This window comes from Solanum tuberosum, unplaced genomic scaffold (assembly GCF_000226075.1).
Source record: "Solanum tuberosum cultivar DM 1-3 516 R44 unplaced genomic scaffold, SolTub_3.0 scf00083, whole genome shotgun sequence".
Lineage (NCBI taxonomy): Eukaryota > Viridiplantae > Streptophyta > Magnoliopsida > Solanales > Solanaceae > Solanum > Solanum tuberosum.
The window spans coordinates 133,998-145,548 of NW_006239015.1; the positions used below are offsets into that span (position 1 = coordinate 133,998).

The following is an 11,551-nucleotide window of genomic DNA, read 5'->3' on the forward strand; positions in this document are numbered from 1 at the left end:
GTGGAGTAGATGCAGTTATTTTATTTTTTAATTAAAGGTATCGAATTTGATAGGAGATATTTTTCTTCAATAAAGCCCTACACATTACGAATCTAAATAGTCGAACTCTTTCATGTACCAAGCATCTAGTGAAAAATTAAAATAAAATAAAATTTAGCAATATTAATAATGAACTATATATTTGTAAGGGTGTTTGAGCTGATAATGTTTCCTAAAGTAAGTGAAAAATTGATTACTTGTGATGTTTTATAATGGAGGTAACAAATTTATTAGTCATATTAATATTTTTTTCAAATAAATTTATTGCATCAAATTTATCTAGTACGATTCTTTATAATTTGTGAGCGAGCTATCAAATAAATTTATTACATCGAACTTATATAATACGATGCTTATTGATTCGCTAGCTATGGTATAGAAATCAGATTATTTGGTGCACGCCGAAAAGATTGCAATTGCGATTTTTCGAGAGTTCCACAATTATTATTATTATTATAATATAAAATATACTGTGGATATAAAGGTACTGATACGTTCTCTTAAAAACTATAAAAACTATACTGCATATTGTATTGTTATCTGAAAAAGCAATTAATGGTTCACAGACTCACCGTTCCATGACACGGCATTAAAAACACAAATAATCAAATATACTGCTCTCTTCGTCTCAATTATATGAGTTAATAGAAGAAAAAAAAAATGTCATATATATGTGTATGACTTTAAATTATATTCACTAAAAATAAATTGACTAGTTTAAAATTAAAGTATTATTTAATATTTTTTATGATCGACCGAGGAAAAAGGAGTACTTAATAAAATTGAATTCATTCTAATATTTGTTAAAAACATTTTCTTTGTTCATTTTTATTTGTCACTTATTCTTAAAATTGATTTTTATTTTTATTTGTCACTTTTGACATATAAAAATAATAATTATATTTTTTCATGTTCTATCCTTAGCATTAAATACTTAGAAGTTGTTTGATGTGAAGTATAAGGTATAATAGTCTCAGGGACAAAATACATGATTATTTTATCCTGCATTTGGTTGGAGGTATTAGGTAATCGTGAGATTATTTATCCCATAGTTTATACCTCAGTGATGAAATATGTTCTCACATATACATAGTGAAATAACTTATCACAAAACAATTTATATCAAAATAATTAATTTCGAAATAACTTGTTCTCAACTAAACGATCCCTTATTTTTAAAAATGAACTGAGGGAGTACTAAAAGGTTCATTGATGGCGACATTTCAAAGTGTAGTCTTTTCACCATTTCCTAAAATATGTTTTGTTCCGGTCACAACAACATATTCTTGCCAATTTAATTTGTTTTATTATTAATTTATTTTTTAAAATATCTCTTTCTTATGGTAATTTTTAATTTTTAATTTTTCCTTTTCATATTCCCTATCTAAAATTATAAAATATTTTATAAATTTTATATTAAAATATATTTTCTTAAATTCCATATCAAATTAACATTAACAACCAAATAAAAATTGAGGAAGTAGACTAGTAGTACTATTACTGTGCAAATAATGGCTGTACTAATTTGGGTAGGAATGGGTGTCAAGAAAGGAGTATATATATAAAGAGAACAATAAGGGTCCGTTTGAAAAGCTACTAGGTAATTAGAATTAGTATATTTACTATAATAATTATCAGCCTAGTTATTACACAGCATAGTAATTACGCTGACTTGTTTGTTTGCCATAATATAATTACAGTGTAATTACACTTGTACTGTTTGGATGCACAATTACAATCTAAAGATTATATCAAATTTTAAATTTTAAAATTAATTTTTTAAAATTTATATTAGACAAATAATAATTTTATAAATGTTATTAAATTAAATATTTAAGATATATACTGTTTTTAAAAAATATATTAATTAATAAACATATGTTCTTAAATAATATTATGAAAAAATAATTGATTTATATTTTTAAAATTAGTATATTTCAATTGAATTTATCAAAAAAAAACTAAAAGCACAAGATTTCTATGAGAACATCATGAAATGCATGTTTGACAAAAAAAAATCAATATTATAAATAAAATGTCATAAATTATTAAATTATTTGACAAAAAAATAATATATCAAGTCTAACTTTAAAATAAATGACTTGCAATGTGAAGTCTCAAGTCAGTTTTACTAAAATAAATGAAATTGAAAATATAACATAAGTTCTAAATTCAAAACAAATTAGTCTTATGTCAAATTTCAATATAACATACATGAATATGATTTAAAATAAAAGAAAAACGTAAGTCTATAACCTTACTCAACAATGAATTCCACTTTAATTTAAAAATTAGAATTCTAACAAATTATGTCATATAAAAAAAGAAGCAAAACATAAAAAATAGATAATACAAAAAATTATGTGGACTTACATGGTGTAATTACCAGTAACTCACATTGCCTCCTTGAGAATTAAAGAATCTAATTACCCATTTCAATTACCTGATCAATCAAACAATACAGACAATGTAATTACACCAAATCTAATTAGCACGATAAGGTCCTAAATAAAGCGTTTGGTTTAAATGAGTGGGGAAAAAAAGGGTGATGGCAGGAGGTGGAGTAGGTGGTGTCTGAATTGAGGAGACAGAAGAGTAGATGTTGGGTTTTAGGGGCCAAATGTGGGTTTCTCTTTGTCAATATATTGACTCGATTTTTGGGGCGGTGGGTCAGGACTCAGAACTCAGACAGACATAACAACTCAGAATACACCGCACAGAGATTATGATTTTCTGAATGCTACTGCTCTTCATGAGGTCACTCACTCTGTACTCTACATCTCTTCCTTTTCTCTGTTTTTGAGTGTTGCTTTGGTTTTCCTGCTTCACTACAACTACCATTTATAACCACAACAACTCACACACACACACACGGTGCCTCTTTTTGACCTTTAAATACTACGAAGGATTTTTGTATATTATTTTCTCTATTTCATTTTGATTTAACATGATAATATTAATTATTTTTATTTTTTTGAATTTTAGCATCTAACAGGTAAGATGTAACAAAATATCTTTAATTTATGGCTAGAACATAAGTTAAAAAATTATCAAAAAGGAAAAAGTTGTACTCTCTTTGTTTTAATTTGGTTATCCTATTATGACTTTATGTGAAGTTTAATAAAATAATTGAATCTTATGATCTTAAAATAAACTAGGTATAAAAATATTTTTAATCTCATGGCTTTAAATTTGTCTCAAAAATTAAAATTATACAATTGACAAAAAATAAAGATTTTTTTTTTGAAATGAATTAAAAAGAAAAGTAAGAAAAACAAATTAGTACGGATATTTATTTTTAATCAGACTAAAAAAGAAGGTAGGAAAAACAAATTGAAACGGAACAAATAGTAATACTAGTAATTTTTAAAAATCTGATTTTCATATTAGTGCAGGATTCTTGACGATCACGAAGACAAGAAGCGTGACTTGATATTATGATTTTTTTTTCACATTATGTTTGGTCTGTTTGGGGAATTTAGATATATGGAACTTGGTAAATATGCTATGAATAAGCACAGTTCATTTGTAACAGCCCCTTAAAAATATACGTTGAGATGAAAAAGGCACAGCAAAATGTGGGACTAGAAAAACTTGTTCAGCTTTCCATTCATCAATTTAACAGTTACATGGTACATGGTGCCGGTTTAATCAAAACTAACAAAAAGAGTGCGAGTAATATACAACATTCTTTCTATTCCCTCCAAGATCTCTGTGTATATAAGATACTACATTTTATGCAAAACACCATTTCAACTAATCTTCTATGCCCACCCAATATACACATTTTTTCAGTCACAAAGCATCTGCCAGTTTTGTTAGTAATCAGTCAGGTAAGCAAGGGAGGTCCATTCTCAGCAGCTGTTCGCGTATGTTCGTGACTATAGCTTCTTGCCATTTGTACATCTCGATTGAATTGAGTTCTCGACTTTGCATATGGAGCATCTCTCGCTGGACAAAAAAATAGACAGTGGTTTAAGAAGAGTAACCATAAGCAAGGGTAGCAGTTGAATTAGTCAGGAATCTAGCATCAACAAAATGTTTTGAAATGAGAATATTACCAGCAATTCTTTGCACACGGAGGATATTCTGCCGTCTCTTCCACCAGCATGTAATGCAGGTAGCAATAAGCAGGACAAATACACACGCCCCTAATCCGATCCCAATTTTTGCTCCAACTGTGAGATGTGTTCCGCAAGTTGGTAATCCCGGAATACCACAAAGACCTGCATTATCAGTGAAACTGGAACCATCCACTGTAAGCATTTTATCGTCATAAACTACAGAAACAACATGCCAGAAATTTGCAACTTCTAAAATTTCTCAGCGTACATACAACTCCAGATTGAGGGCATCATATTTTGGATAAAATTGGTACATGCTAGTGGAAATTAGTCGAGGCCAAGGAATTTGTCAAGACAGCATAATCATGATAACGGCAGTCGGAAGATGGTCAGACAATTCCTAAGCACAGCAATGTTCTAAAGGCATATAAAGAATCATCATGCTACGCAGTATAATTATTTGGCACCACAAAATCGAAAAACAAGAGCAACTATAAAAGATAGAATATTAAAAGATGCTTCACCAAGAACAAGCCATAGGCCAAATAATATGATGATGATAGAAAACATACTTGAATTTAGCCCTGTGCAAGAGCCTTCCACCTAATGCAGCAGGAATCCTTCCAGAGAGTGAGTTGCCATTGAGATTCCTGTAACAAAACAGTAATTTAATTCTCTTTATCAAAACAAGGGAAAAATGTCTGAAATATATCCATCCGAACTTTGACCGAAATTGCTATAACGATACCGAACTTTTGAAAGGACCTTTTACCCCTGCACTATTTAATAGTGTATTTTAAAGGTATATATGTGTTCACGTGGAAATCATAAATATTGCATCATTATAAAAAGTAATGTGTCCACGTGGGCACATATATACCATTAAAATACACTATTAAATAGTGTAGGGGGTAAAAAGGTCCTCCATAAAGTTTGGTATCGTAACAACAATTTCAGTCAAAGTTGGAGTATTTTTTAGACTCTTTACCCTCAAAACAATAATAAAAATAGTTCTATCATTCTTTTGTCTTCAACTGATCAAAAGTTAAAATATCTTACAGCGTCCGTAATGAGGTCAATTGCCCGAGGCTTTCAGGAATCGATCCATTGAAGAAATTGTATGAGAGATCCCTGTAATGCAAATCTTTGTTAGACACTCACCAGGTGAGATCCACCTTTTTTTTTACTAGTGGAATATCCTTCACTATTTTGCTAAAATAGGGAATGAGATCATCTTGTATCATTTCTAACTAAAAAGAGATGTCCAGAGAAATTGGAGAAGCACTTTAATTGAACTAAGGTAATAGTGTTTGTTCTAATACACAATAAATATATAACATTCTTTTCACCCCGCTAAAATAAGAGTTGTACCCATAAGGAATTGTTATGTTTCTCAGTATGAGCATTATCCTCTATCCTTTATAAATTGTCCTACTCTATTTAGGTCTATGAATTTCAACCAAAACATAAAGATGTATCCAAATTTCAAAGAACAGTTTATATACTACCATCATATCCATATGGGCAATATGACTTGTATTTCACAATCCATAAAGCTATTATAATCAAGAGTCTTCCATTACTTATTCTTTATTCCTACCTAATTTTTAAGAAGAGTGGGCTATGATATTAATGAAATAGGACAGTTGTATGACTCAACACTCCTCAAAAAAGTATAGTTTAGAAACCGCTTAATTTCAAAATTGATTGTCCGGCAGAAAAAATCTAAATTAATTTTGAAAAGCACATGAAGTTCCTGAAAGCTTTACTCACAATGTCTCCAGACTAGTTACCGTTCCCAATGCCGGGGGAATAGGTCCATGAATGCTGTTCCCACTTAGATTTCTGTAAAGAAAAAAAAAACGCACACAAGGAAAGCATGGTCAAAGTATATCATATTTTGAAATGGTTGTTTCCAGTTTCCATTACTACATGCAAGAATGGAGCATTAAGAAAAGAGGGATGCTTAGAAAATTTGAGAAGGTTGCAGTTCTGGGAAGTGTCATGTATTTCTTCATAAGGTGTATTTGCCTTAGGCAACACGTATTCCCCAAAACAAAAAGCATTTGCAAGCTAACTTACATGCTCTGAAGATGACGCAATCGAGAAATTTCATTTGGTAAGAAGCCTCTTAAACCTTGGTTGTCCAAGCCACTGACCTTACAGGTAAACCATTTGGAAAAAGGAAAAAGAGTTAAAGATGATTATGCAAACGAAATTCAAAGCATTCCTGCAGACCGCAGTCAAGAAAAGCAATATAGACCTTAGGAAAATGATAAAATTTGGTCAAAAAACCAGCACTGAAGAATGTAAAGACAAAAGGGGACATTAACAGACAGAAGCAGTTACATCACAAGAGGTAACATGTTATATAGCAAATAGCATCAACAATAATTCACATTTTCAGAAAAAAATACAATTGCTATGAACCAATCAAGCTTATAGAAGCTATGCATTATAGAACAGAAGAAATGGAGACACCATGTTTTGCTATTCTAATAACAGGATTTACTGCGACAGATATGTAGTTCCTCTAAAGAATTCATTACACAAAGCTTGCAAGTAAAAAACCACACAATATGAAAGTGTAGGCATGCTAACATGCAGATTTTGAAAATTGAGGATTCCAATCAGGAAAGGCATCTTGCTGACAAAATACATAATTATACTGTCCTAGTGGGACAAAGAAATGAGATAAAAAATATATGAATTTGTGAGAATTTTAACATTGAAGGTGTAAATAACAAACAATTTATCTCATTTTTTATGAAATTAAAAAATGTACACTAAAGAGCTTTCAACTATCATTATATCACAAACTAAAGTTTAATTTTAAGACCCAATACATAAACTATTTGATACTCAAATAACAAATTTTGACCATGACGAGAGATGGGGCTGGTTACTTTGGCAATCGATATTATGCAACCAGAAGTTCCTAACTAATTAACTGCCTGTTCCCCAGTTCCACTTGGGCTTTCTGGTCTAGTTAGAGAAATGTGTCCTTGATCTCCACAACGAATCAGCCCAGTCCTCTTCCTCATTCCCTTCTTTCATAAACCCAACCCTTCCCTCATTGCCGCAACTTCCCTTTCTGACCACTGCCACCATTCTTTCTCACTTTCCCCTTTCACAGCCTCCCCCTAGTCCCTGGCCTTTGCTCTTCAAAGTCCCAATATTCCACCTCATTCCGCATTTCACATTCACACTCAACTTGGCTTTCCCTACTTATGTGTAATGAACTGTGTTAATTAGTGAAATACACAAAGCAGAGAAAGCCAAGTTGTTGAACAACTTACCACCTGGGCCCTGTTAGATTGAGGTGTGGAACTTAGGGAAAGAATACAAAGCAAACGGGTGTTTGAGTATGTGTGCGTGAGCATATATATTTATAGGATGAAAAATTTTACAGCTGCAAGGTTCTCTAATTGAGAAAAGTGATTGCAAAGATGCCCATTTTTTCCGTTTTCCTTTTGAGAGGGGGGGAAAGGATATTTATCTTGGGTTGATTCATGATTGATCAGAAAATTCACACACAGTGGAGGCCAAGTTGTCCAGAAACTTATCAACCAAAACCTATATTGAGGTGGGGAGCTTGACTGAAGATTACAAGTACATGGTGTATGCAAGTGATTTTTGAATATGCCCATGGATATACCATATGTCCGACCACACAAACATACATATAGATAGAAACTTGTATATCTAAGAGTAAGCTCATTGACGTACATCCCGTCGATGACCCATTTATTGCTAGTTTTGTCAAACTGACAATCTGCTCCACTCCAGGGATGTTGTTGGGGCACACATGGATCACCATTCCATCCAAGCCGAAGGGGAAGTCCAAGTGCATTCTTTAGCGACTGCAAACCCCTGACTGCAGAAGTAAAGAAGGATAAAATTGTATCAATAATCGTCCAGATAACTTCCAATCTTCCATAATCAGAGCAGTAGAATGATAATGGCACAAGCTGGACTCATTAGTCAAAAAAAGAACACGATACTACTTATGGCCATTTTCTATAGCATAACAAAGCGAGTAAGCTATCGCCTATACCATGCGTAAAACTTGTACAAACTTTTGACTTTTATCTTTCTTTCCCACTTTAAACTCTGAACAAGCATCCAAGAAATGTTGGTGTAAATTTTTAAACTTAAGTACCTTCATCAAGTAACGTTTTAGATTCAGCTATTATAACCTCAAAAATTTCAATAGCACTAATTATAGCATGAGTTCCATTTTTTGGCTGCAGTGTGATTGTCAAGGTCCTGCCACTGATTGGAACTGTTGTGTTCAGCACAAGAGCACTGTTAACACCCCCAGCCATCTTCACAATGTCGACATCTGGAAATACAGTGTCACCATTGATTGAAATGTCCATGACCCTCTGTCCCGCAGATGTAACTGAAGGATCAATTTCCGCAAAGTGTAACCAAACAGAGTACTTTTTATTGGGATCGACATCCACTGTGTATGTTAATTCTGGCTCATTGTCAGTGCTAAGAAGAGCAGTTTGATAAATAGATCCTGGATAAAAGTTTGGTGCTTTGGAAGTTGACTTTGTACTGTTTTTGGTAGAAATGCGGCGATCAGAATTCTGGCCAAATGTCTTGATTGAACTCCAAAACCGATCACCACCCCAATGATCACCACTGTAGTCAGCATCAAACAATGATTCCTGAGCACCACAGCTGAGTCTTTTGACAGTTCTGATAATTGTCCCTTTACCAAAGTCAGGACCAAAATGGTATGCTCTGTCATCTACTTGGAGAATTTCAATTGCAAGTATAGCTGGATCTCCATGACCTGTGCTGTGGAAGCAAAGAGAGGCAGTACCATCATCAAGAAAAATAAGTGTTTCAACAAATACTTGTTCATCGTCATGATTGCTCCAACCAGATGGCAAAGTATAAACCAAGGTGCCTTCAACAGAAACATCAAATAGTGGTTCATTATCAAAGCTTGGTTCTACAACCATTCCAAAGAATATCCTCACTGAATAGTGGCCATGGGGGACTCTCTTGATATTGTAACAATTCTCAGGTCCCTCCGATAAAGGGAAATACCGCAGCGTAGTGAGTTGAGGCGCAATGAAACTTGGGGATGTTCCATTGAAAGGTATCCCTCCTGTATATGCAAAATCCTTATACCAGAGAGTCTTTGTAGGGGAAGTATGAACATCATCTCGAGCTCCACAGCTTATTCGCATTACATATGGATCTGCGGTGAGTAAACAGTAGAGTGAACACAAAATGCCAACTAGGAGACTAATAAGTAATAGCCAAGAATTAAATTTTCGAATATGATGGAATAAAAGCACTAGATATCCAGAAAAGCAGAACAGGTACACAAAAGAGGAAGCAAGTCCACCTCGAATATCAGCAGTAGACTCTACCTTGATTATCAGCAGTAAACTAACTTTAACCTTCACTAGTGTTACACCGCTTGAATGCACTTGAAAGCTTTTTTTATTGAAAAAAATGTAGTCCTAGAGGTACTTGACAAGTTTATCAAACTCTACACTTGACATGAAGCAGGAGCAACTTGAATATTTGAGATGGAATAGTGTTTATTTTTCACTAATGTTACATTAATTTGATGCGCTTTAAAACTTATCGTTAACGGGCAAAAAGTAGACCTAAAGAGGCTCAGCAGATTTCTGAGTCTACTCTTATTTGTTCCTCCTATGATTCATCAAAGCACAACCAGAAAAAGCATGCTCACTCCCTCTCAAACCCGACTTCCAAGTTCCACCCCTTAACCAAAAAAGAGCCAAAGTAAAACATGACCTAAAACAACTAACTGCAAGTGTGCAACAACAAAACATTACAAAAAGTTTTACTTGTTTAGAAAATAGTAATGCGCATAGGGATAAGCGCGACATTCAAAGACTCCTTAAGTTGACTTTAAAAGGCATAAGTTCTAGTATTGGAATGAACAGGTCCAAGTAGAGTGGAATGCACATAGAAGATTCAATTCAATATAGCTAATCACAACTGATCCGAGCTGATTTGGGGGATTGAACTGCAATTATAGACTCATTTTCTTGTCTTGCATTCTGCGAGCACTCCACAGACTACCTTAACTTCTTTTAAGGATCACTAGAGCTTCAAAAATAGAAAACAGTTAACAAATTTGAGAGTGAAGATAACTATCAATGCAACTATTCAATACGATTATTCCAACTACATTGATTATCATATATGTACGAATTTTAGTAGTACGAATCTTCGCCCCTAAATCCATTACTCAAATAAATAATAAAAAGAACTTCCCAGTATTCAACTCAGGAATAAAACATCAGAACTAGCTAAAATCAGCATAATATCATTCAAAATCCAAGCAAGTCCATTGCAAAATCCCAATTAATGAGAAACATCATTCCATTACTACATCTAAAAACAAATCTACATAAGCAAAGTATAGCTAATAAAAAAGTTCACTACTAGCAAATAAAACAAGTAGATCCCAAAAAACTAAGTTATCACTACTAAAGAAACCCAGTAAAATTAGTTGAACCATTTCACATTACAAACAAAAGGAAAAAAGGGCTGACCATGGCGAGAGCAGACAAGCTGAAGACCCACGCAGAAGCAAAGAAACAAGAAAAAACAGTGGAATCTCAGCATTTCGGTTCCAAATGCTACTTAGATTTGCTTCAATTTGTTGTTATTTTCTTCTAGAAACTCATTGATTTCATACTCAAATCTTGTACTTCCCTTGTTGTTTTCTGGGCACTAATTATCACACAATAATCAGTGGAGTGATAATGGGAAACGTTCTGTGCAGGTAAAGATAGTAAAGGAAAGTTGAGTATTTAATTCTTTTTATTTAATTTTCTTATTTGGCATTGACCCGTGAATGGGCATTGTTACTATGCTTACAAGTCCACTGCTTACAGTGAAGCTTCAATTATTACTCACTATAAAAGGATTGCTTCCATTAATATCCACACAATCAAATTAGATTAAAAGTTAATAATAGGTAACTAACTTAATAACATTATGATCGATTGACAGTGATTGATAGCTTAGAATAAATAATAAATTATCTATGGTAATATGTTAGAGTTACACAGATAATGTAAAAACAATATTGAACTATCAATATATATAATTTAAATTCTTTATTAGATAAATATTTGAAATATTGTCCATAATGATGAAGCGTTTAGAAGTATATAGTAACCACAAGATCATGTAAAAAAAATTTGAACTTTAACATGAATCTTTGTTTCTAAAATGATTTGATAATTATTACCTAGTAATATATACTCCCTCCGTCCCTTTTTAGTTGTCCACTTTAGAAATGGCACACAGATTAAGACAACAATGATTAGCACAGTGAAGTTACAATTTTACCCTTATGACAATTTTTCACTTCAAAATTACAACCACTTCTTTGAATTCAAGTGAAATAAATTGGAGGGAAACAACATACACTTTTA

General features: G+C 32.8%; 1 protein-coding gene across 1 annotated transcript; it reads right to left on the reverse strand.

Moving 5' to 3' along the window:
* Nucleotides 1-3,618: 3,618 nt before the first annotated feature.
* On the reverse strand, nt 3,619-10,907 carry LOC102581068 (putative leucine-rich repeat receptor-like serine/threonine-protein kinase At2g14440). Its single transcript, XM_006346943.2, has 9 exons — nt 10,661-10,907; nt 8,266-9,324; nt 7,833-7,980; nt 6,186-6,257; nt 5,877-5,948; nt 5,163-5,234; nt 4,676-4,753; nt 4,101-4,282; nt 3,619-3,990 (listed from the first exon to the last, which is right to left on the reverse strand). The coding sequence occupies exons 1-9, from the start codon at nt 10,731-10,733 to the stop codon at nt 3,869-3,871; spliced, it is 1,878 nt and encodes a 625-aa protein (XP_006347005.1). The 5' UTR covers nt 10,734-10,907; the 3' UTR covers nt 3,619-3,868.
* Between the last annotated feature and the right edge of the window lie 644 nt (nt 10,908-11,551).

Excerpts from the sequence above, each read along its gene's own strand:
- LOC102581068 (XM_006346943.2), bottom strand. The coding sequence starts at position 10,733 with ATGCTGAGATTCCACTGTTTTTTCTTGTTTCTTTGCTTCTGCGTGGGT. Across the intron at positions 4,754-5,162 it reads TTGACCTCATTACGGACGCT|GAATCTCAATGGCAACTCAC; the intron begins GTAAGATATTTT and ends GTTTTGTTACAG. Across the intron at positions 3,991-4,100 it reads CCGTGTGCAAAGAATTGCTG|CGAGAGATGCTCCATATGCA; the intron begins GTAATATTCTCA and ends TTTTTTGTCCAG.